The 25,194-nt window shown below is 48.3% G+C and overlaps 2 protein-coding genes across 5 annotated transcripts in view; both read left to right on the plus strand.

Annotated features, from left to right (window-relative positions):
* Positions 1-25,194, plus strand: part of LOC119390650 (gastrula zinc finger protein XlCGF57.1-like) — a 504,324-nt gene that overhangs the window by 320,764 nt on the left and 158,366 nt on the right. The gene's annotated exons all lie outside the window — the stretch shown is intronic.
* LOC119390659 (gastrula zinc finger protein XlCGF57.1-like) overlaps positions 8,041-25,194 on the plus strand; it is a 447,432-nt gene continuing 430,278 nt past the window's right edge. The window contains exon 1 of the mRNA XM_049415133.1: positions 8,041-8,303. Coding sequence (XP_049271090.1) covers positions 8,281-8,303 — 23 coding nt within the window. The 5' untranslated portion in view covers positions 8,041-8,280. The remainder of the gene's footprint in view (positions 8,304-25,194) is intronic.

Consider the following 25,194-nt stretch of genomic DNA (forward strand, 5'->3'; position numbering starts at 1 on the left):
TCATTGCTTTCGTCGAGCATTGTATTCACACTGTTCTTCTGGTGCCTTTAATTTCTATGGCCTACCCATGGCAGTCTTCGAATGAACTGAATGGGTCTTCCCATTCAGTTCATTCCCATTCCCATTAGACGGGTTCTCCCTCTTCATATATTTAAGCGGGAAACAGACGCGGGAGAATGAAGGGCTGTTTGATGTTATTCGAAGCCCTCGCGTGACGTGCAAGGCAGCTGCAACCTAATCTTTACCGGGAACGCGTGGGAGGGTGTACCCCATTTTTCACTGGCGCCTATCATCCTTCATGCGGTTTTGATTCTTGTTTGCAGTTTTCTTTATTGAAACGAACACTCAGCTCTATGTTGTATGCCGTATTGCAAAGAAAGATGCCGTTTCCTTTCATACGTTCCCTTTCCACTTCGCTAACCTGTGGTCGTGTTGGCGTGTACCGTACGTGTAATGAAACGCCACGCACTCTCTGCTTTTTCCGCGCCTCGACGAGCAGGTGCGTACTACGCAGCGGTTCCCCGACATGCTGGCACGTAGTCGCTCTGATTGATCGCACTCGCGCTGAGGATCACACGACAAATCAGTTGATACGACACGATGAATCGTAGGCACGGATCGGGACAGCAAGGAGAGCCACTGGCTGGGAGTGAGAGCCGGTGAGAGCGTCGCTTGGCGTCGGCGGCACAATAAATACGCTCAGATCGTCGACGTCATTGTTACTGGCATATCGTCACTCAGGATGGTATGGTCGGAATCTATCACAAATGTTACGTAGCACTAGTGTCGATGTCGCAGCGTGATCAATCTTCCGTTGAGCTTTCGTACGCTGTTTGCCCTCGAAATAAAATTACTTCCACGCGACGGACGCCATTCAAATTTGGCCAAGGAGACCTATGCATACGGAGCAATCGAATGAAGGGCACATCTCGACTTTGAAATTTGATGTCAGTGCTCCTTTAAACCACCCAGAGGTCGAAGTTTAGTTGTGGCGTTGCAGTTTGCGCGAGTATACAGCGAACGCTAGCGCGGAGTTACACGCGTTTTCTCGTTTCGCTCTTCGCTACGCTGCCTTCGTCGGCTCGTCTGTCCACCTCTCCGAATGCCCTTCCTCAGCGTCCGAGAGGAAAACGCTAGGAGCGTGCGCATCTGCTAGCAGAGAAGCGCGCCAGCGTCTGTTGGTTGTTTAGGGGCCCTTTAACCTGGTATTTTGTGTTTGGTTTTATGCCACAAAATTTTCCAAAGTACGAGAGGTAAAATGACCATCATCTTGAACCTGCACGCGCTCAATCACACTGCCCAAGCACTTGGTACATAATAAGATGGTTAACAAGAGATGCTTCAACGTGCGGTCCCTAATCAGTGTTCACTGCCCGTGTGTTCTCTTCTTTAGTTGACCAGTGTGGTGAGTAGTGGGATTTGCCCGATTCCTGTGGCACATACGCGCTGTAGGAGTTTCTTGCTTGTTCCACGAAATTTTGCGACCATCGAGAGGTATATAGCATCGCTGTAAAAGGATATCTCATTGTTTGAGAGGCATTGTTTGTGCTTGATCTCGACCTAAGTTGTTCTATCAGGCGCGCTAGATCTCATGCATGTGCGCATTTGCGCCTGCGTGAAAATTTGCACTTTCGCCGGCTGGACACAGGGGCGTCGTCTTTGAGTGACGTCACGGATTCAAGGATCTGTGGCCATCATCCATGGACGATTCGGCAGCAGGTCGTATTCCTCGAAGCCTGCCTACTCGAGCGCACCGAAATCGGTGGCGCTTTCGGCGACCACACTGGCCGAAAGGTCGCACCGGAAACATGCAGCGTGGCCGAGGGTGAGGACATCTCGAGAAAGGTAAACGAGACGAGCAGGAAGAGGAAGTAACTAAGACGCTCGCATTCGCAGGGACAGCATCTTTTCTCCATTTGCCCATTACATATTGCGGAAGCCCTCTATAATACTATAATTGCGGACTGACGTGATCTCTTCCGTGAGGTCACCCTTGCGAAATTGCTCAGCAACATGCTGGCCTCAAACAGATCATTGGTACAGGCATCTGCAGCAAATAGAGTGACGAGTTTTTTCGTCCCGGCTAGAACAAACGGCAGCCGCGGCAGTATACTCCACAGGTTTCACCTGGTCGTCGCCTTAACTCGGCGCTACTCGCATCTCTTCAATCGTGCGTACAGCCGGAACTGTGACAATAATAAATAGGGGTGTAACGTACAGAACCATTATATGACTATGAGGGACGCCGTAAAGGAGGACTCCGGAAACTTCAACCACCTGGGGTTCTTTAAAGGGACACTAAAGGCAAATAACAATTTATGTCAGAGTGAAACCTCAATGTATGACAACGTCTAAAACGGCAATATTATCAACAGCAGTACCCTACTTGCCGAGAAATTCAGCTAAATGTATCACACGATGAACGCCTTGAGCGGGACGTTTTGGAAGTGATCCCGATGGCGTGAGAGAATCCGACTACAATTAATCACTATTCATCAAAGTAGCTGCAATAAAAAAAGAACCTTCCGTTCATCAAGAGACGTAATAAAATGCTGCTTGTTCGTTTCTGTTTGATTCATGGAAAAAAGAACCTCTTTGGCGTTGCCATGGGGAACGGCGCGCGTGGTTCAAAAGTTCAGTTTTCGCCGAACTGCGCTTCGCCCGGCGCCCTGCTTCGCTCACGCGGTCACGTCTCAGTGGTAGTTTCGGTATCGCGTGCTGCCGCGTGTGTTTTGCACGCTCGTGAAAGTCGCTCTGACAGGAAGTTCGACAAAATGCCGCATGCATGGGATGTTGACGGATGCCCGAATGGTGCACGCCGCCGCGCAGTAAAGGCGGGCAACGTTGGGCACGGCAACGGTGACGTGAGGAAGACCGCTTTCAGGCGGGTGATTTGAAGTGCGCTAACGCGATGCGGACCACTAAAACGTGACTTTATTTCAAAATAAGCACTTTCTTGGCACAAAAGTAGCACTACGGGGTTTCTGGACCGCTATTTCAACAATCAACGTCGACTTAATTTGCTTTTAATGTCCCGTTAACGTGTACCTAAATCTAAGTACACGGGCTTCAAGCATTTTTGCGTCTATCGAAAAAGCGGCCGGGATTCGATCCCACGAACTTCGGGTCAGCAGTCGAGCACCGTACCACTTGTCCACCGTGGGGCTCGAATTGTGAGCGCTGTCTAATGTATCAGGCATTAGAACATATAGTATTTCGCTACAGTCCTCCCTTCGTGTCACAGCAGAAGACGGGGGCCTCTAGGCTGGCTGACATGGGTGTGCAAGCATATCACCTGATAGGACTGCATTTCCCCAGAAATATGCGACCATGCAGCTTTACCAAATGCTACAAGGGCACTTTTTTCAATATTATTGGACTGTATGCCATGAAGTTTAGTAAACCGATTCGTAAAGTTGTGGATTATGAAACGAGTCTGTTAGACCCTTTTCATAATCCGCGAGTGCGCTTCCTTGCGCTGCATATTCAGCCAACTAATGGCGGCACCTGTCGTGCTTCCAGTGGAGGCGAGGTTCCAGTTGCACGTGTATTATGCGTGTTCGTGTCTAGAGAGCCGAGTCTATACTTTCCGCGTCATAGCGCAAGCAAACTGCTCTTGAACACGCTGTTTCCAGAAGTGATTATATAACTGTCATTAAGCTGACTGCATCGCAGGAAAGCTAGCTTTACAATAATGAAAAGGGTATATACGCTATAAGGCGGACAGTTGAGCTAGTTACCATATAGCATAATAAAATATTATTGTTAGAGCCCTTATCCCCTTTACGCTACAAATCATGTCTTACTATCTGTATATATACCGGGTGTCCCTGCTAACTCGGCCCAAGATTAAAAAAAAAAAAAGAGCCATGCGCTCTAGGAAGTTTCTACCTGTTGTGTATTAGTGGTAGTCGTATGTACATACAACCTGTATTTTTTCATGACTAAACACTAAAGAAATAATTAACTTTAATCGGCTAAATTTTTCATTCTTGCTCAACTCGGTGAAATAATAAGTAGGGGTGTGCGAATATTCGAAATTTCGAATATTTTTCAAATAGTGTTTGTTATTCGATTCGCACTGGAATTTTACTATTCGAACTATTCGAAGTTCCCAAAGACAAATACAGTCAACGTCCGACTGAAAGTGACCCCTTCATATTTTTAATATGCTTCACCTCGTTACATTCTCGTATTGCGGCAAAGCTGCCTTTCAAGCTCCGTTACGGTCGAACATAGCAAATACACAGTCAACGTCCGATTAAAAGTGGTCCCTAGATTTTCAATATGCATCGCCTTATCACACTCCCGAATTGCGGCAAATCTGTCTTTCAGGCTCCGTTACGGTCGAACATAGCCAAGACACAGTCAACGTCCGATTAGAAGTGGCCCCTAGATTTTTAATATGCTTCACCTCATCACACTCCCGCATTGCGGAAAAGCTGCCTTTCAAGCTCCGCTACGGTCGCAAGAAAACGCTGGTTCCAACATGGAGATCAGGGGTGTAGCCAGGGGGGGGGGGGGTTGGGGGGGTTCAACCCCCCCCCCGAAATTTTTCAGTTTTGCTCGCCTATATATACACGCACACATACAAACGCACGCACGAACATACATAAAGTATGGTTGAACCCTCCCCCCCCCGAAAAAAATTTCTGGCTACGCCCCTGATGGAGATGAAAGATGTGCATGGGCGTCTGGAGGGGGGGTGCAAGGGGGGGGGCGGCTTCCCCCCCCCCTGGAATTTCGGATAATATCTTTCTATGCAGTAGCAATAATTTGCGCACTTTGGTTTTTTTAGCACACAAAAGGGCCGCATATCCGTGTGAAACGGCCTTCAGGATTGCCAGCCAACTTTGCACATTATTACATATTATTGACTAACCTTGCCGGTCAAGTCACGGTAGTGAACGCTAAAGTCCCTCTATTTTTCAAAAGTAGCGAAAGGTCTTGATCCAGCCGCCGCGCCCTGCGATAGGTCGGTTGGCGACACGTGACCTTTTCGCCTTCGCGCCCCGCCCAAAGGGTCCAGCGGCGGCAGCGCTGTGCCGGCAATAGGTACGGATCACTGTTTTCGAGCGTGGTGTGGGGCGATTTTAGCAAGTAGAGAGTACTTCACGCACCTCTGTCGCATTGTTGTTGCAAACTAGAAGCGTTTATGTACCTATAGTTGAGTGGACGCAGGAATTCCGCGTTTGAATTTAATGTTTGGAGCGTGACGTGCTAGTATGTCGGGTCTCTATGCCTTCGGTTGCCTCCCCGCGCGGAGGACAGATAGAAGCTTTTCTTTTTTTTTTTTCGTTCCTCGCGGTGACAAAAATATATATTGAAGTAAGGCCCAAGAAAATCAGTCGAAAGAAATTTGTGCCCACAGAAAACACCCGGATATGCGAAGTAAGTGATTTTGTAATGGTTATAACTTCAAGCAGCCTTTCGCCCGGCCGGCATGCTTTTGTTCGTGCATATGCATGAGCATTATCTCAGCAACGCTATTATTGCTTCGGCATTCTTTATGCCGTAGATTTTTGCGCAGTAGTCAATGGAGAGTCACGCCCCGTATCTCTAACATTAAATTGCTCGGAATCCAATAAAGCTGCCTTGTTTTTCTCACCGAGGTGGCTTCAACACCACAAGCTCACAGGGAAATCTTGAAAGGTACTCAAGTTGCTGATATTCCTCAAATGCAGTGCAACTGAATTTGAGGAATATCAGCCCTTTTCCTAAGAGAAGAATGCATGAGGAATATTCCCTCTTCTCCTAAGTAAACCTCTTAGAGTATAAACAAAATAAGCTTAGTTAAAAATACCGTGTAACCGTGGGAAGACTTCCGAACACTGACAAACACAGCCAAACCAATAATAGCGCGTATTTTGCGCTACGCAATACAAGAGCGCTAGGTGCCCGATGAAGTTTCCGAAAGTAGCAGTACGCTGACTACCTGCCTATTTTATTCGAGCAAGAAAACAAGCACTTTTAACTCATCCAAACACCACCTGTTCTTCAAGTTGCGCTGAATGTCAAAATATGCAAAGAAAAAAAAATAAATGCCCTGCATTACTGCTGCTGTGGGAAACCCGCTCGGAATCTGCTTCGGAAACGCACGCGTTTTATTTCAATATTCAACGTGCTCCGGTGCTCGTTAAAGTTATTGAGCAACTTAAGCCACAAATATTAATAATTTAGCGGTTCAAGCGAGCACCGAGTTCGGTTTCAGGCGCGCGCAATATGCACGGGAGCGAGCGGCGCGTCGTCTGCTATCGCTGCTCCTTGGACCCCTCGAGAGGGCGCGCGTGTAGTTGTCGCTACCTTTATAAATATAGGGACCTTAGTGAACACCCCTTACACCCCCCCCCCCCCCATGGTTGCACCCCCCTGAAAAAAATTTCTGCGGACGCCCTTGAAGATGTGGCAGAGGTGGGGGCTCAATTAATGCTGTTTGGGATCTGAAATTTGGGCAAGAAGTCCAAAAAATTGAACGCCGAAGCTCTTTAGCATCCAAAATTCGGCACACGTGCTGAACACGTGTGCCGAAACCAGGGTGCAGCGCTCGGAGCCCATGCTGCCCTCAGCCACTCCAAGTCGGCCCTGGGAAGAGGTCGGCATCGATGTTTTTCATCTCAACGGCCAAGACTTTGCCCTTCTGGTGGATTACCGGTCAAGCTTCCCGGAAGTCATTAGTCTGCGTTCAACCACATCACTTGCGGTCATCAACGCCATCAAGAGCGTTTTCGCACGCCATGTCATTCCGAGACTGGTGCGCAGCGACAACGAAAGAGTTCTCCGCCTTCGCCAAGTCCTGCTTCTGCCACGTCACCAGCAGCCCCCATTTTCCACAGTCGAATGGGAGGTGGAACGGATGGTGAGGACAGTCAAAGACCTGTTGCGGAAGGCGGATGATTCCTACCTGGCACTTTTGGCATACGACACACCTGGGGTAAATGGAGTGAGTCCTGCTCAGCTGCTCATGGGTAGGCGCCTACATACCCGGCTGCCGAAGACGTCGCACCTGCTGGTGCCAGCCTGGCCTCCTTCGGTCACATTCACTCAACGGGACCAAGACAACCGGAGGCGCCAAGCGTCAGACTTCAACCGAAGGCATGCAGCTCACACCTTGCGGCCTCTTCAGGCCGGAGAGCGGGTCTTGGTGCTAGATGTGAACTCCCCAGCAACCGTCTTTGGGCCAGCTCAACGCCCGCGCTCCTACGTGGTGGAGTATCCGACGGGTGTACTTAAGCGTAACCGGATGCACCTGGTGCCAACGACGGGAACCCCCCACCTGGAAGCTCTGTGGCGGATCAGCCCGAGACTACTACAACACCTGGAGCTGACCAAGCAGCACAAGACCAGCAAAACGCGTCGCCTCGGGAAAGCACCTCCACTGCAGAGGAACCTCAGGGTTCTGCTTCCACGCCACGCGTCTCACGGTCGCGGTATGGCAGGAGGATCCGCAGGCCGAAAAGACTATTGACCTGTGAACATTGTTTTGCTTCGGACCATGAGTTCTGGTGCATGTGTTTTGTTAAGTTTACCGTGGGGGGGGGGGGGGGGGATGTTGTGTACGGCAGTACCACTAGATGGCTGTATCATTCATGTAGTGTACAGCAGTACCGCCAGATGGCAGCGCGGCATGTACGGCTTTCTGTAATAAGGGCCACGACCTCCTCTATAAGGGCTGCCAATAAACCTGACGTGACTTGTCCGCCCGGAGACTCTGCTGTCATGTCACTTACTCGCCCGATGCGCTCGACACATGTGACGGACAAATTTCGGTTTCGCCCCGCCACTGATAGCCTCGCTGTAAAAATAATCTGCCACAAACGCAACTGAAACAAGTTTCGGCATTGCAGGGAAGCGTGCAAGCGCCCGAGTTGAGCGCTCACCATCCAGCGGCAGCGCTCCCTATCAATCGGATCAGGGACCTTTCCGCCGCTCCACACACCCACCGGACAGCGGTTGCAGACTGACTCAATGCACAGGACCGACGCTGCGGCCACTATTGGCCGCTGGCGGTCACGTGGCCTTATGCTGATGGTAACTTTTTGATTTTGTTTGTTCGTTTTGAAGCCAACATGGCAGCGCCTACGAGACGCGAAAGGGGGTAGTTTGTTTACGTTGTGCTACCGTAGAAAAGACGCGTTCCGGGCGCTCGCACCGTCACCGTGTGCAAATTTTTCGCATCACTGGTCCCTCTAATCGTAGATAATCAACGTCCCCAGCCTACGCTTATAGTTTGCGCTTCTAAGAAGAGCTGCCGGACGGAGAACTTCGTCTCATTGTATCACCATGGCTGCCTATTGCTCTGCGCTCTGCTGTACCAGCAGCGACGGCCGAGACGATGTAAGTAGTGTTTGGGAAACTTCCTACGCGAGAAAAAAAAAACGAGCTGCTCAGTGGACTCCTGCTGTGAGAGGAAGTAATTTCAAGCCTTCGTGAACCGTTGTTCTCTCCTCGAAATATTGTGACAGTGACTACCATCCATCAGAGTTCACCGCTAAACCGTGTAGAGAATTCCGGTGGTGCCGTCGATCTTTGTCGACGAGCGGAAATAATGGCAGGCTCCGAGGACAGCATTCTCGAAGAGACGAAAACTGCAGGTGCTACATGGTATCATAATTGGAGATTTATTCGCAATGCCCATAGACTGTCGCGCCACCGAGCGGAATTCAGGAGCATCCTCTCGAGGAGGGTTAGTAGACGACAAAATGGCGGCACTGTACAGTCGCTCTCTTGTTCGGCTGTGCTAGCCTCAGTGTTAACGCCGGTTAACGCGTTGGCAAGAAAGGAACACTACGACTTTGCATGTTCCCTGCATCAGTGAACAAACCGGGCCCTCCGTGACACGAGAAATCTGATTCGTTCTTCCGAGACGCGAAGTTTTCGTGAAAATACGTGGCAACTCGCGCTTTCAATGCTAGCCTACAGTGTACACATACTATCAGCTTCGCGAGGCTTTCTGTAGCCACGTAGGTTAGTTAAATGTTATCGCCTGACATATTCAGTTGAAGCTCACCCTGTTTTACTTGCATATATATAATTGGTCAGTGTTTCTTGTCGTACATGAGTCCCATAACACTGTACGCGGGAGGGAGGTCGCGCGGGCTCGCGATGTGCTCATGTATAACTGAGCGATCTCAAGTTGGCGATACATTAAAATAGGGCCTCCATCCTTTGTCAGCAAAGCGCTGTTACGAATCGTGCGAGCGACGTTTCAATCATTCGAGGACGCGTCTGGTCGACGCCTTCGTGGAGCGAACGCTTTCCACGCCGTCTCGTCCTTCGCCAGTGTGTTGGGTATCATAGCCACCGTTGCGCCGCTTGTTTTTGTACGTTTGTTGATAGGTGGCAGCACACTGCAAGCGATTTGCTTGTTGACCGGTCTGAGAGCAAAACCGCAAAACGTTCTCCGCGCCCAGACGTCTCTGGTGACGCGGAGTGGTCGAAGTCGTTCGGCGGAGGAAATTCTTCAGATTGCTTTCAGCAGTGATGTTGAAAGAAACCATCTTGACGACGAGGATTTTTCACTGGACGTAGAAGACTGTGAAAGCACCGAGAGTGACAGCGACGATGAACGATCAGCTTCTAACTCACGAGGAGCGAGTTGCACTTCACGTCCCCTCGTGCGTTAATGACTTAATGTTCTTTCATGCTCGTAAGTCACTTTGATTGTATTTAATGTATAATATCCTTGAGCGAGATCAAAATAAAAGCATAGTTCCTCTTGTGCATTGCATGTATCACAATTATTGTGGATATTATGGAGCGCGCCGCATGCCGCCAACACGCTCGAGCTCGACCAGCGAAGCGAAATGGTTAGAGCGATGGAACGTGCAGTCACGGCCACAATCCACGCCTCTCGGCGAACTTCTTCGACGTTTCGAAAAGCATACGTGTGCATTCTTTTCGATATTCATGTTTCGATCGTGCTGATCGAACCTGCAACATGCGAGTGAAGTGTACACGGCCAGAGTCTCCGCATGGCTGTGACACAAACGCTACTGAATGGCATGTTAAATGCTTGTGTTCCGTTGAATACGTAACTCCGCGTTTCCGACTGCGCAAGTAATGACGAGGGGGTATTATCACAGAACACTTTTATGTTTGCAAGCCATCATCACGCGCAGCAGCGATGGCGCTATTCGCTGGCGGCCTACTACTGCGGCAGATCCGTCAGGCACGCTCGGCACGTACTACCTTGGAGTGCCGTTCAGCTCATACGTCAATTCTAGTTCATACAGGTTTATGTAGCACGCACAGGATTTCGCAAAACATCGTTATGCACGGTAAAGGAGCTGAAATATAACCTTTCACTTCGCAGCAAATAATTAGGTGGCGAGTACTTAGCACTTTCCATGGTTTGGGAAAGTATTTTAGACTGATATCCATTTCAGCGCAGCTCATGACTTCATCCGGTGAAAGTGGCACGGTCCGTACGTCCGCACGTCCTATCTGTTCCTATGCTAACAAACGGGTTGACCCTCCTCCTGGCGCCATCTTGAAAAGCACGGCGCGCCACCTATAGTTCGTGGGCACTGCGAATAGACCGTTGCATCGGGCGAGGAGGACCGGACTGGCAAGGCAACCGGCGCTTTCCTCCTTTCTGGCTCGTGCGCGATGGCGCGGAGTGTGCGGGCTTGTGCTTGGATGAGTGGCATTTTCGAATAATTTTTGCATGTTTTAAGTCGACCTGCGGAATTCGTTCTCTTTTATTGCGATGTCAGCTAGCGAAAGGTCAACGGGAAACCACTGGGCCGTTTTTGGTTGCTCTAACAACTATATAAAGGGAACTGCTGTCAGAATAAGTATGCGATGTGCATCACAAACGCGGAGTGTTTGCGGTTGGGCGCACTCTTTAAGGTACGTCGTTTGTGTTACGTTATAGGTTCTAAATCGGCAAGTGCCGCAATATATCCGGAATTCCCAGTGTTCCACACAGTCAAATGTCAATCGGATACAGATTTGCGAACAAACATAAGCAGTCAAGTACGGCTCTGTCCGGTTAAGCGCAAAACATCTAAGTACCACTTGAGTAGCCACCTGAGTTGTTTTTGCTTCGTTTTATTATTATATTTTAATATGATGTGTTTGGTCTAACAATTAGCTTGGCTCAACACGGTGATCGCTGCAGTTGATGTATACCGGTATTAGCACGGTCGAGAAGGCCCTCACTTCGCAGCGGGGTAACCGGCATCATACATTTAATTATTGCCCCGTACCAGCCTTGGAAAACCCGAACATTCAATGAACATTACATTAAAAGGACGTGGCGAGATCTTTGTCGTGAGGTTGCAACTTCCGTAAGACAGCGGGGTGTATCGTATACGATGAGCGATATGAAAGCCGAATAGTAAAAAAAAAAAAAAAAATCTGTCGTTCCGTGTGTAGAACAACTACCTCAGGAAGACCAATTTTTACGTCGTCAAGAACCGTGTCTGACAAGTCGCGCAATGATATACAACATAGTTAATTCTCTTCAAAGCGCGATACAAAAACCACGTTGTTACGCTTGTCTAGTGTTTCTTGAACTGCCAATGTGGCTGCATAGCCTTACGAACGAGCAAGAATTTCGCAAGAACAGTACATCAGGTATACAAAGTTATCAAAAAAAAAAAAAAAAACACGCGAATCACCTCCGATGCCGATCAAAGGCTCGAGCCCGGGCGCGCTTCGTGCCTTACCAGCAGAAGAAACTCTCTAACCATCTAGCCGCGTAAATCCAATCGAATATCACGACTCTTAAAGGAAAAAGAAAAAGAAGCGCGCCTGCATGTAAACATCAGGATCGTTTTTATGTACCAACACCTCCCTGCAAACAGCTCTAACTTCGTCCACACCGGTGGGCAATAAACGAGGGAGTAATAAACGGTCACTTAAAAGTTGACAAACAAGATAGGCAACTGTTTGTGAGCAACGAACAGATGCCGCGCCATGAAATCGAGACTGCGTGTTCACGCACCACCAAATGTACGAGCGGTAGTCGGTGCGACAGCATAAACATACCGTCAATGAAAAAAAAAAACTAACTAGAAGATTAGTCCAAGAAAAAAATTCATTGTATACCCTAAGAGTGGCGGAACGTGCTTGCCCTGCTAGAACGAGTCGAAATATTTGCGTGGCTTTCCAACAGACAGTGCCGAAAATATGACATCGACCACTTGCGACACGTTCGCGCCGACGTATATGAACGTCATTGACTTTCAACGGATTAAACCTTGTCAGGACGTTTCACAGACTTATTTCCTACGTAGACCGCATCCCTTGATGCGAAATTCAGCGCGCCAGAACGAAAAAAACCGACTGCAACTGCAACCGCACGTATACCTTCCATACAAACGCGGAGCTTCGCACATGCCAGTGGGTTGCCAGACCAGAGACGGTGCCGCCCGCTAGGCAATATGGCGGCGCCCACGAAAAAAGGGTCTATATGCCCCACTTAAAAAAAGAATTGCGATTCGTACAGTTCAAAATCTTGTGCTAAGTGCCGCTTGTGAAACCTGAGGAAGTGCGTAACACGGGGACCTAGTGAGTCTCCTTCGTGCAGTTCCCACTACGTTATAACTACGTTTACCGAGCCGTTGATGATGTCAATTTTTGAGGTAAGCATGTAGGGTTTCCTCGGTCCATAGAGTTTCCTACACTTACCTAGAGGGAAAAGTGGCGCTGCGAGCTGTTGGACGCATGGGAATGCCGGGATATGTGAGCTTCGGACTTGACTCAGATTCGTATCCTTCACGTAGAGACCAGACACCTCGAAGACGTGTCTGGCTTCAACGCGTTCCTTGCGTCGAAATGGCTCATTTCTTACTGAAGGAGCACGTAGTGAGTGAGCTATTTGTTTTTTATTATTGCAGAAAAACGAGTTTTATTAAATATTGGAAACCTCTGCGTCGATGTATAGTTTTACGAAGCGTAAAAAGTAACCAACGGATGCTAAACTTGGCAGGCAGACGACAAAGGCAGTGTTCCCCTGCCACTAGCTGTTCGTCGTCTGTTTCTTTCGCCGTTTGGTTATGCCGTCAAGGTGAGTGGAGGTTTATTTTAAAATATAATACGCGTAAATGATATCCGCTTATAAAGATTTTGTTTTGGAGAAGCTTTATTTGCGCAGTCGTATCCGCTTTTGAGCCGAAGCGTCGCTCAACACCGGCCAACACAAGCCTCGCAGACACATATACCGTCATTCCCAGCGCTCCAACCCTTAAGAAATTCGCATAGACGGTGGCGCCAGGTTTCCCTCTAGGTATTTTTGTAAGAAACTCTATGCCTCGGTCCGTAGCGAATTCCGTCAGGTTGTTTCCCCTGTAGTACAGTAGACGTTGTGTAGTGGCTAGAAATGTTTACGTCGTTTACGTAGTGTCGTGAGTGCGCCGGCTGGGCAGAAAGCGCTTGCGATACAGGTGGCAGATGGCGCGGCAGCCCGAAGGCTAGCTTCGTTCGCGAGGGTATAGCGAGGGCGAGGGCTGCCGCACTTTTCAGTGAAAGGAAGCATTATGGCTGCGGTGCAAGCTCTTTGCATTCGCCAGATTTTCTTCTTGTAAATGTGATAGCAGTAATAAGAAAAAAAAATCGCGTGAGCTTGTGGGGGTACGTTAGCTTTTGCAAGTCGCATGGCGCCGCGCATTGAGCGCAGAACCCATCGAGCAATAGAGAGTGCACAGTTCTTTTTCTTCTTTTTTTTTTTGTAAAAACATAGTGATAACATGTGCCTAGATGCATATTGCGCCTGAGCGGTTCTTTTATTCTTACTGGCACTGTGACATTTTCAGGCATTCTCCCGTTTCGAAACCGCGTGTGTTCTTATTGCGAGACTTTGTGGAAAAGTGTAGTCAAGGGAGGGTGACATGTCCATAGAGCCAATGGGGACGAAAATTTGGACACGATGGTAGCGCCGTCTGGATTCTAACGGTAGTTGCACGAACACTTAAAAATGTTATCTTGCTCAACTACGAATATTGTTTGTAGATTTTATAGCTGTGTATAAAATGAAATATGTTTCAAACGCACAAGGCCGCTTTGATATGGTGGCTGGCGTTCCGCATAGCAGACGTTGCCGCCGTCCTCTGCTTCTGCGTCGCCGCTGTTCCCCGCTCGCTGCAGCAGCCCCCTCTCCACCCTCCCTGAATTTCTCTCGTTTCCATAATGTACACTGTAGTCAATTACTCATTAGGTACTCACAAGTATCTTGCATACTTACTTTAGTAAGGTAGTGCTGCCACATACAGGTTGAGCAATATGACAAGGCTGATCACACAAACTTGCTGCAATAAATTATTTATTGCGACTGCATCTATGTTTACACAAAATGAAGGACATGTAAGTAGCGTTTTTGCATCTACACCAGTGAATAACATGCATGCATAAGCGTTTATATGCAAAGAAGGTACGTACTACGCATAGCCCCACCACAGATGTCCAGAGCACAGAAGCTGTCCAGCGTTGTATGATAAATACATTGAACTGCACGAAGCCTTCGCTGGTATAAGAAAGGTATACCGCTAAAGTCCCTGCACTTCTGCTGCTCAAGATGTCGCACCACTTCGTTTACAGTATTCAGCAAACTGTCTGTACCCGATATGAACATATCCGTGTCCCTTTCACTGCCACCAGTGACTGTTTTGTTTTCTGGTTTGTGCTGCCACCAAAGGTGCGTCACTTTCAAATCTTTTTAGCCTTCGTGCTATACACGCTTCCGACAGCCTAAAATTAAATGAGAAACGGTTTTTTATGCATATTGATCTCAAATCTTACAAATAAAATCAGCGAAAAGAGGCTTAGATGGCGTTTCGAGGCGGTGCACTGTCGTTGTTTCGATGGGGGCGACACCTGAAGGCCCGGACGCGAAGCTCGCGTCATGCCACTGGCTTGGTGTAGTCTACTGGGCGCGAGGACCTACCGTGGCGCCGCAATGCGGAGGAATCTCTGTGAGTTGCAAGTTTGGATTGCTCTGCCAGCCGTCTCCTACTCAGCCTGCAGCCGCGTTCGCATCTGCTTGTTTATTATTATTGTTGTACCTCACTTTGAGGAAGACAGTAAAATACTGCTGTGGCTTCGTCACTGACTGTACAAAATGCTAAATAACTGCTCAGAAAAAAAATATTACGTCCTCATAATTCCTTAGACAGCGTCCTGACTGCCGGCATCGTCTGCTATGGCCACCGATATGGAAACCACGCGTGGGCCGCGCACGCTGATTTTGGAAAAGGCAACGTTACATCGAATGGGCTTTAGCGCGTGCTTGCTACAAAGAAACATATTCTTGCTACAAGAAATGCGGGCAGCCGTGCAACTTCATTGATTGTAAGTTTGAATATAAAAACGGGCCGCGGTTGACGCGGCAAGCATGGGCAAATTTACATTCCTGTTTAGTACACATAGCCCTATGACGGACATCAGTTGTTTCTCCGCTTTGTGGGAAGCACTCCAGTATGCTTAGAGATTCATGCATCCGCAACCTTTCTGATATGATTGGAGACAAACGCACGAGAGCCATATGTACGCACGCGCCTCATTCAGTGTTGTAGCTAGATAACATTCCACATGAGTTTGTCTGTTGCACGATATTAATATCTATCTGTTGCTTCTCATTGCGCGAATTTTCTAAGGTTGGCACAAGTACGGTGCATTTTCGATCGCCACCGAGCCACATCGGGATGAAAATTTTCGACGATTGACTCCGTTATCCATCTTGCACAAAGAGGCCAATCGTGATCGAAAAATATGGTCCCGATCGGCCTCGATTGCTATAGCAAATGCACCGTGTGCCGACCAGCCGTATTACTTGAGCATTTGAATGGCCGTGCTGCAAGGTGTAGCTTAACCGTGGTCTAAATAGCAATTTTATGTTGCAGTGAAAATACCAGCGTCCAGCATTTATAAAGCTTCATTGATAAGCAGTATGACACATCGCGGCAACTGTTAGAAGGTGAATCAGTGCTTGAAGCTGGCTATGTTTTCGCCTGTAGCATAAAACAAGGTAGAGAAGAACAAGTGACACTGGCTATGGGCTCACTTTACAGAAATAATCTATAAGCAAGGAAACCCATGGGCTGAACTCGAGAGCCTGACCAAAACCCATGTGGTCGGGAAAAGACACGAGGACAATTAAAATGGATACGTGGGCAGGGGGAGGGGGGCGCAGAGTTTGGTGGAAGTTACATCGGCGAGACAGGTAACTTTCAGCAAAGACTGAAGCAGTACGTGTATGACGTAAAAAATGTTTCATTGAACGTGCTGGCCGAACACGTAGAAGCAACTGGCCGCGAAATAGACCGGGATAAGGCAAAGATAAGAGAAAATTGCGCTTTCTGCTACAGGAGACTTTAGATGACTCTGTCTATCATAAAGAATCACTTAATACATCCGGAACATTAAACAATATATTACTGCCACACACACAATGGTTTCGGAAATGCTGAGAAGTAAGTATACTTGTGATTATGTAAAGATTTCTTCTCAACACTCGTCTGGGATTACGTGGCCGTATACCCTGATTTGCATGAACTGCTGGTCCAATGAACCGTCAGGTCACAAGCGGTAATGTTAAAGGGACTGTCTACCGCTTGGAAGAATTTTTTTGATTGTGGTGAAAATGAGAAGATCATTCGTCACATCGGCGGCAATGGGCGCGCTTTCGTCCCATAAAAAAGAATTATAATTTTAATGTGATGTTGAAAACCGTGAAAGAATGACCGCCAGCGTCACCCAACAGCAAAGTGGTCGCAATTCCCGCAATCTATAGGTGTGACAGGCTATCCACGCAGGTGGATTTATTTTGCTTAAAAACAAACATGTAGAACTTGAGAGTGTATTTTCCGCTCTTGAAATAGCTTTTGATTGCGTCAAAAAGTAATTTTTGCTGTATTTTTTTATCTCACGCGCCCATAAAGACGCCTGGCGGCGCTGCCACCGCCGCCGCTTTCGAGTTCGTCTGCTTCATCACCCCGCGCTGGTGCGCTGGTTGTACCGTTACGCTGCACTGTCGTTAGGATGTCTCGCGCGTGCTGCTCTGTGAAGGCATGCATTTATAATCGCTACATCAGTACAGGAGTTTCGTTACATCGTTTGCCCGCAAGATCGTTACAGAAACGTCTGTGGGAAGATTGCGGCAGCAGTGCTAAAATAAACACATAGACTGCAATCATAGCAAAACGAGTGTTCTGTAATCGTATAATAAGGCTTCATTTAACCGATGGTGCGCTTAAAACGACTGTTACATTCATTGCATTAGTGTTCAGAGAAAAAAAAAGAAATCCTACAGAAATGACATGTGCTTTCGGTTTTAAGTTTCACCGGCACTACAGTCGTCATCGCGTCCACCAACCAGTGTTGTGGGGCGTATTCACACCAATGGAAGAAGACCGAACGCAGATCGAAAAATTGTTTTAAAATTTTCTACTCACTTTCCAGAGAAACCGCTGCAAGGTTGGACACTTCAGACGGTATGCTTTCGAATGCGGTACAAAACAGAAAAGCGATGAAGGACGGTAGACAGTCCCTTTAAATTCTCGTGGGAGCACTGTTGAAGCCAAAATGAGCGTTCTGAACTGTTTCGATCCCAGCGAGGTGGCCCACGTATTAATTAATGTCCTTTGCCTCAATGAGCCAGTGAATGGTCACGGACGTCATGTCCGCATAAAGGTTGATGATGCTCAGGGGTATATCAAAAGTAGGGAAAAATAATTTACCAGCTGGCTATCTAAACTAGTACTTACACAAGTGTTACAGCGGCGCTGCTGCGATGTTGCATGAAGATACAATCTGACAACAATCAAAGAGGTTCCGCAATTAACCTCAAATTGTTTTTGTAGAGAAATCAAGCCCTGAAATTATTGCGAGGGAAATGTGAAACTAAACATCATGATGACTGAGCGAGTACACACAACTGCGGCGGTATTCTCAGGCGAGCCCTTTCGAGATATTTTATGAACTCAACACTGCACGCATTTTTGTAATCAAGCGCGGGGCTTGGCACACCGGCTGTTCGCAGATCGCAGATACGTCCGATGCAAATAACACTTGTGGAGGCGAAGCCATCATATTTGTTAAAGGAATCTCTTGTGAACAACGCAACCTAATAATGTGAATAAATTGTCTTGCGTGCCAAGGCCACGACATGATTGTGAGGCGCACTGCAGATTAATTTTAACTGCCTCGAATTCTTTAACGTGCTCCTATATCGAAGCAGAGGGATATTGCTTTTCGCACCCATCGGAATGCGGCTGCTGTGGTCGGGAATCGGACCCATCCCCGAGGTTAGCAGCGACACAACAAACCTGATCACCCCGATCAAAGTGTGCACGATGAAGAGCGGGCACTGCTGGCGACTATAAAAAGGAATGTATAGTTTTTTGTTGCTTTACTAGGAACATTATCGATGCTGTTTTCGTCATTCATCTGAAGCTTCAGACAGGCAAAAAGCTAGCGCAAACAGCGGAACAGCATACGAAGCAGCGCATGATTGCCGGCGCATCACGGCGGGCGTCGAAGAGTCCGTGCCGTGACGTCATCCAGGCCTCCCGCCAGGCGGCGCCACCCCAACTTCTCAGGGCTAATACGGTACCCAATAAGCCTTCACCTATGTTTCGTGCAGCCGAATTCTTCTAGTTCACAGCCAAAAATAAAAAGTTGCAACAAACTCTCAGTTAATTAGCTAAATCTGATTTATCTTGCGCAAAGCCGACTTAAATCAGTGCTAAAAGCCAAAGAAGCTGCAGTATTCATTGCATGTTCAGAAAGCCAGCCTGATCTAAAAATTTTACATCTGCGAAAATTAAACTCCGCACATCCTTCAGGCTTGGCACCACTGTGCGAAGCTGCCTTAATTTTAAATGCGAAGCATTTCTTAGCAAACCTTTGGCACTTTGAGCATTTGTATCTGTCTGTCTGTCTGTCTGTCTGTCTCTCTGTCTATTTATCCATCCATCCATCCATCCACCTATGTCTCGGTGCTCTTATGATCGCCTCCTTAACTTGGTGTCAACCAAAACTTGCATGGGAAGGTAAGAGGATTTGCCGAATATGACTATCGGGTCATGACATGAATAACATGACAATGCGGTCGCGTACGTCTTGAAACCTTTTCCTCCAGACACCTGTGGCACATAACCGTTTACCACTGGCCACGGTGTACGGGTATGCGCCACGGTACGGGTATGCGCCACGGGTGACTGACAGTTTATATCTTCCCCGGAACGGAGAGAACAGACATTGGTCATTTAAATGCGAGAGCATTAAAAAAAAACGACATCAGCGGTGTTGACCCGATAAATGGAAAGAATGAAAATTAGGATCCCAGCAGGCGGAACCCAAGCATTCTGTGTAGCAATCGGGTATTCTACCACACAGCCATGCCAGGTCTATAAACTGTTTTGGAAAAACAGCCTATGCAGGCGTAATGTCGGTGCAACGTCAATTGCGGTTGTGGTGCTATCTATCTAATTTTACAAGAAAGCAATAAACTTCACATATGTACTCCTACGATACAGGCGTAGGAGTACATGTGTGAATTAACGTCTGAGGTTCCAGTGTTGGCTTCGCTTTTATAGCATTCTAATAAGCACTACATTTGTATTCCTATGATTCAGCTAGCTACATTGAAGCATTGCTCAACCCTGGAGGGATATCTTATCGAAATAAGTTACGATGATATTCACATGATTGCATCATAATGTGCACTTAGTTTTGATAATACTCACGTATCTACTCTAACGTGAGGGCTGACGTTACGTCGCACCATAAGTTACCCTTTCAACACCAGTGTTGTCGGCGTGCCTAGTAAGCCCACGATGTGCGCACAGCTACTACACTTACAAAAACACGTCAATACACCTCTCAACGCTTGGCTCAAAGCCATAAAAGCCAGCATAGAAGTACTCGATGACTGCTTCGCATGAAATTGATTCCCACAACGCGTGGGATCTGCCAAATTTTTTTCTTCTCTCTTCTTTCTATATAGGCCTCTCTCCTCCTTTCCCTCATGTCGCCTATCCTCACCCTTACTTTTATTTCCCGCTCTTTGCTGTGCTACATTGTACATGACTATGCTATGGTGTACCCTCTCACCTCCTTCTCTCCATTTCACCCTTACATCAGTCCTCGCCCTTACTCTATTTACCCATACACTTGCTACACTATACAATGCTATGCCATGCTTTACCCTCTCCCCCTCCTTTCCTTCCTCCTTACCTTCACATCACTCTTCCTTACCCTCACTTTCCTTTCTGCCCCCTCGCTAGACACAGCTATGCTATGCTAGGAGCTGCTTGGCACATACCCGCTTTCTGTGGTGCATACCCGCCGAGTTTTCTGTAAGGCCGTCCTTACTCCGATCTTAAACAGCTCCGCTGTTGAAGATCCATGCATAATCTCCTTCGAAAGTTGTGCAGGTGATGCGTAAGCGTTGAGATTTATTGTAGGAAGCGGCCGTCCCTGGAGTGCTGTTCATGGGTGCCGTCAGCATGGCTACCCACCTCGTGTGATGCCGCTTTGAGGTGTACTGGTGGCACCACATGTGGCGAACGGTGACGAAAACCAGATACGTGAGGCCCATAAAGGATTGGCGCAAAGCACCTGCTCGTCCTCGTTTTTGCAAAACCGGATCAGGCAGGTTTCGGACTCGGAAGTGCTTGCCACTGAGCTGCATTCCCTACTTGCGGATTTTCTTGATGTGTAGAGTCCTCCCTGTCAGCTTTAATGATGTCCTGCTGAAGGATTCTATTCCACTTCCACAGAAATCAACGAAGCCTTTGTAGCAAGGGTTGTCTTTCTACATTGGCTTTTCACTGTGGGTGCAACATTCATGTAGGTACCGTATATTTGTAGTGTGGGGCCAGGGTTTAAACTCGAGCACTGGAATGAAAGTTTATTTTCCTTTATTCACATTTCTTTATATCGGCGATCGTCTTACGTGACAGAGGGATTAACAGTTTTCTCAATTAGTCAGTATAGAAATGCTAACGCATTTAAAAGGAATTCATGAAGTAGCTATATATATACTCTGTCATATGATGATTTATGACAAAACACTGTTGACTTGCACAGTCGAGGTAACGTCGGTCGAGCACGAGCGCAGATCACACGCACAGCAATAGACTCCCGAGCGTTGACATGGAAGCAGTGTAGTACACGTTCCTCCATAACAGGAACGAAAGCTCATTCCTTCCCGAATTAGAAACGAGTTTCCGTTAAAAGTTCCTTTATTGAGAAAGGAACGCGTTCCACTTACATTTCGAACATTGGAATGTGTCGTTACTTTAACGTTACATTTCATTTTCTAAATTAAAATATAGTGTCAGATAATTCCGAGCGAAACTAAAGTGAGCGATTTCAAGCTAACATCAAACTACATATACGAAATTGAACATCGCCGGCAACAGGTTATATGGAGATTAAAAGAATCTAAAGAAACATTCCTAAACAAGCATTCCTTTAAAAAGCACCGGACATACTTCAGACATGTCTAACTGCAAGTTTGGTGGTCACCTGGCCTGTTCAAAGTGCAACACGTGGCACTTTCCACGTCAGTATTCAGATGCGTAGTCAGGATACTGCGCTTCAGGTGTTCAAAGAGAAATTTCCTGTCCAATATGATTAAATTTCTTGTTCAGGAAACGGCATCGAAAGAGGCAATACGCAGGTTTTAATGAGTAAAGTCGATATTGCACTATGAGGGGGGAGATAATGCCCAGGATACACACCGGAAATTTAGTAATGTTCCTTGGTTTGCATTTTAATAATGTCCCTTGTTTGCACAGTAATGTTCCTTCTCTGCCATCTCTGGAGTTCGAAGATTTCGCAGAATCACGCGCAGGCGCCTCGACTCTTGTAGTTCGGCTCCCTAACGGCCAATCTGTTGGGGAGCCCCGCTTTCCCTGCGCCGAGAATGTCACGGGGACTTGAGCAGAACCGGCCAAGTACGCAGAAAAAGAAAGCTACACTGTAAACTATATTACACGCATATAGGTGTTTATGGTGTCTATAACTCACTCCCATACACTCCACGGAAAGGGCAAAACAAGCAGGATTACACCCTCATCATGGGCATACTTCACGGACTAACACCCTTTGTGCATAAGTTTTCATGGGTGTAATATGAAAACTGCACCCTTATGGCAAAAGTGGAATGGGGTGCTTAAGCAAACATACACCTGTATGGTCGCCCATTTGATGTCGTCACCGATCATCATGCACTATGCTGGCTGTCGTCATTGAAGGATCCCTCAGGCCGCCTCGCCCGCTGGGCACTTCGCCTACAGGACTACGATATTCGCGTGCTGTACCGCAACGGACGCCAGCATGCTGACGCCGACGCCCTCTCGCGCTCCCCCTTGCCTGACGACGATGCCCCCTGCTCGGTACCTATGTTGTTTCTTCCATCGACGTTCACACCATCGCTACCGAACAATGCAAGGATAAATGGATCGCCTCGCTGATAGACTTGCTCACTGATCCGTCGGCAACACCAACCACTCGCGCGTTGCGTCGTCAAGCCCACCATTTCACCATTCGTGACGACCTACTGCACCAACGCAATTACAACGCCGACGGCCGCCAGTGGCTACTTGTGATACCCCGCAGTCTGCGTTCTGAAATATGCGAGTCTTTCCACTCTGATCCACAATGCGCGCACTCTGGGGTATCCAAAACTTACCACCGCATTCGACAACGATACTTCTGGCGAGGGATGTACCGCTACGTGCAGAAGTTCGTTCGCTCCTGCCTCGATTGCCAACGCCGAAAACCTTCAACACACGTGTCACCCGCCGGTCTACAACCATTACCTTGCCCGAACCGTCCGTTCGGGCGCGTGGGCATCGACTTGTACGGACCACTTCCTCTGACATCGGCTGGTAACCGCTGGGCCATCGTCGCTGTTGACCACCTTACGCAATACGCCGAAACCGCCGCTCTCCAGCGGCTACAGCGCGCGATGTTGCCTCCTTCCTGCTACACCGATTCATGCTGCGTCACGGTCCACCCCAGGAGCTTCTCAGCGATCGAGGCCGTGTCTTCTTGTCTGAGGTCGTCGAAGCCATTCTCAAAGAGTGCCATGCTGTTCACCGCAAAACTACTGCTTACCACCCGCAGACGAATGGCCTAACCGAACGCTTTAACCGCACGCTCGGCGATATGCTCTCAATGTACGTCGCTGCCGATCACACAAATTGGGATGCCATTCTGCCCTTCGTCACCTACGCCTATAATACCGCCCCTAATAGCACCACTGGTTTTTCACCCTTCTTCCTGTTGTACTGAAGGCACCCGTCGCACACTATTGACACGATACTACCCTACAAGCCGGATCCATCTGATTAAGCGCCAATTTCTGACACAGCCAGGCTTGCTGAAGAGTGTCGCGAGCTTGCAAAGTCCTTTACAACGCACGAACAAGAGCGGCAGAAGAGCCTTCGCGGTGGCACCACCACTTCTGAGTCCACGGTCCTCCCCGGAGCGCTTGTATGGCTCTCGGTCCCTACCACTGCAACTGGTCTCTCGTCAAAACTACTGCCAAAATACGAAGGCCCCTACCGGGTCGTCGAGCGAACATCCCCGGTCAACTACCTGATCGAACCCATCGAACCATCTTCGGACATGCGCCGTCGAGGGCTCGACATAGTCAACGTGGAGCGCCTCAAGGCCTACTATGACCCACTCATAGTGACGAGCTGTTAGGTCGCCGGACGGCTCCCCTTTTCGTACCCGGGGTAATTGTGGCAAAGTAATTGGTACTGTTTAACGGTTGCGCTCTCCAGCGGCTCCTAGTGGGTCGTCCTCTTCTAAACGCCGCTCGCGCTCGGAGCCCGTGCTTTTGGCCTTGACTGTCGCCATAGCTCATTGTCGCTGAGTGCTGTCCAATAAACAGCTTAACACACCCAACACCCTTAGAAAAAAGAGAGGATATGACCTTATTTTTAGGACTGGCGGTCCCATACAGCCTATTTCCCACAGGGTGGGTGCCCTCCCAAGCGACTATGTACTTCGTTCTGCTGGCCAGAAGTGTGCTTGTACCTATTTTGCCGGTAGGTACCCGGCGGCAGCAATTGTCTGCCTCCCACAGCAGCGGTGGATGCTCAACTATTTTACTAAGGCTGTGGTGGGTTAAGGTACGCCCAGGGGCCTTTGCAGAAACTTATGAGGCCACCTTTTGAGATGAGTACCCATGAACAGCTGAGCGCCAAAGAAGAAAAAAGCGTGCCCTTTCCTGGCGGGTTTCGGTAATTCTCGAATGTCAAGTTGCTGTCAGACTGGCTCATAGCGAATGAAAAAAAAAACAAAATAATAATAAGCGATCCTTCTCGCACGTGGTCGGTCTCGGTGCCGCGCGTTTCGCAGTGCCCCTGGCCGGTGCCTTGAAGTGAAAACAAAGTAAGTAGCATGCAAATGGCTACATACATGCTGGCAAAGATCTGTTTTTCCAATAAAGAGCCTCTCTCCCAGCATGCAGCAATCACGTGATAGGTCAGCGGTTTTTTGCTCCTCATGAGGTCGCCCGTCCGCCCTGCTCTGCATGATGTGCTGCATGCAGGCGTCTGTTGACTACCGTTCACTGTTTACTGAAGGAACGCTGTTCCCTCTTCTGTTCCTGCGTAACCGCATCGAGTAACCCTTACAGTTCCGCCGGTGTGACGGAACGATGGCGTTCCTCCGTTTCTACCAAAAGGAAGTAATTCCTGGAACGTCGTTCCTTGGAACACTGTTCTGTACAACACTGCATGGAAGCTACATCGGAAGTTATCGGCGATCGAGAAAGCGCATCGGTGTCAGAGTGCTTCCTGTTCGATCTGTAGACAACGCGGAATGGCATATTCTTCTAAGAAAAGCGCCCATTGGCCGAGGCGACCTGGCGGATCTTTAAATGAAGAAACCAAGCAAAGGGTGTCGTGGTCGGTAAGAACATCGAAAGTACGACCATAAGGCATGGATGAAATTTGCCAAGAGTCCAAATGATGGCAAAGCACTCCCTTTCTGTCACAGAATAGTCCATTTCTACCCTGTTCAAAGTCCAACAAGCATATGGGATAACGTACTCGTAGTCATCTTTCCGTTGAGCGAAGACTGCCAAGTCCGACGCAGCTAGTGTCCGTATAGATCTCTGCGGGCGCTGTGGAACTGTGATGTCGAAGGATAGCTGATGAAGTAAGCAGGCACCGTAGTTGCTATCACGGCTCATCGCCGAGGTTCACCAAAGCGGTGATGCTTGTT

Source organism: Rhipicephalus sanguineus, chromosome 4, assembly GCF_013339695.2.
Source record: "Rhipicephalus sanguineus isolate Rsan-2018 chromosome 4, BIME_Rsan_1.4, whole genome shotgun sequence".
NCBI lineage: Eukaryota > Metazoa > Arthropoda > Arachnida > Ixodida > Ixodidae > Rhipicephalus > Rhipicephalus sanguineus.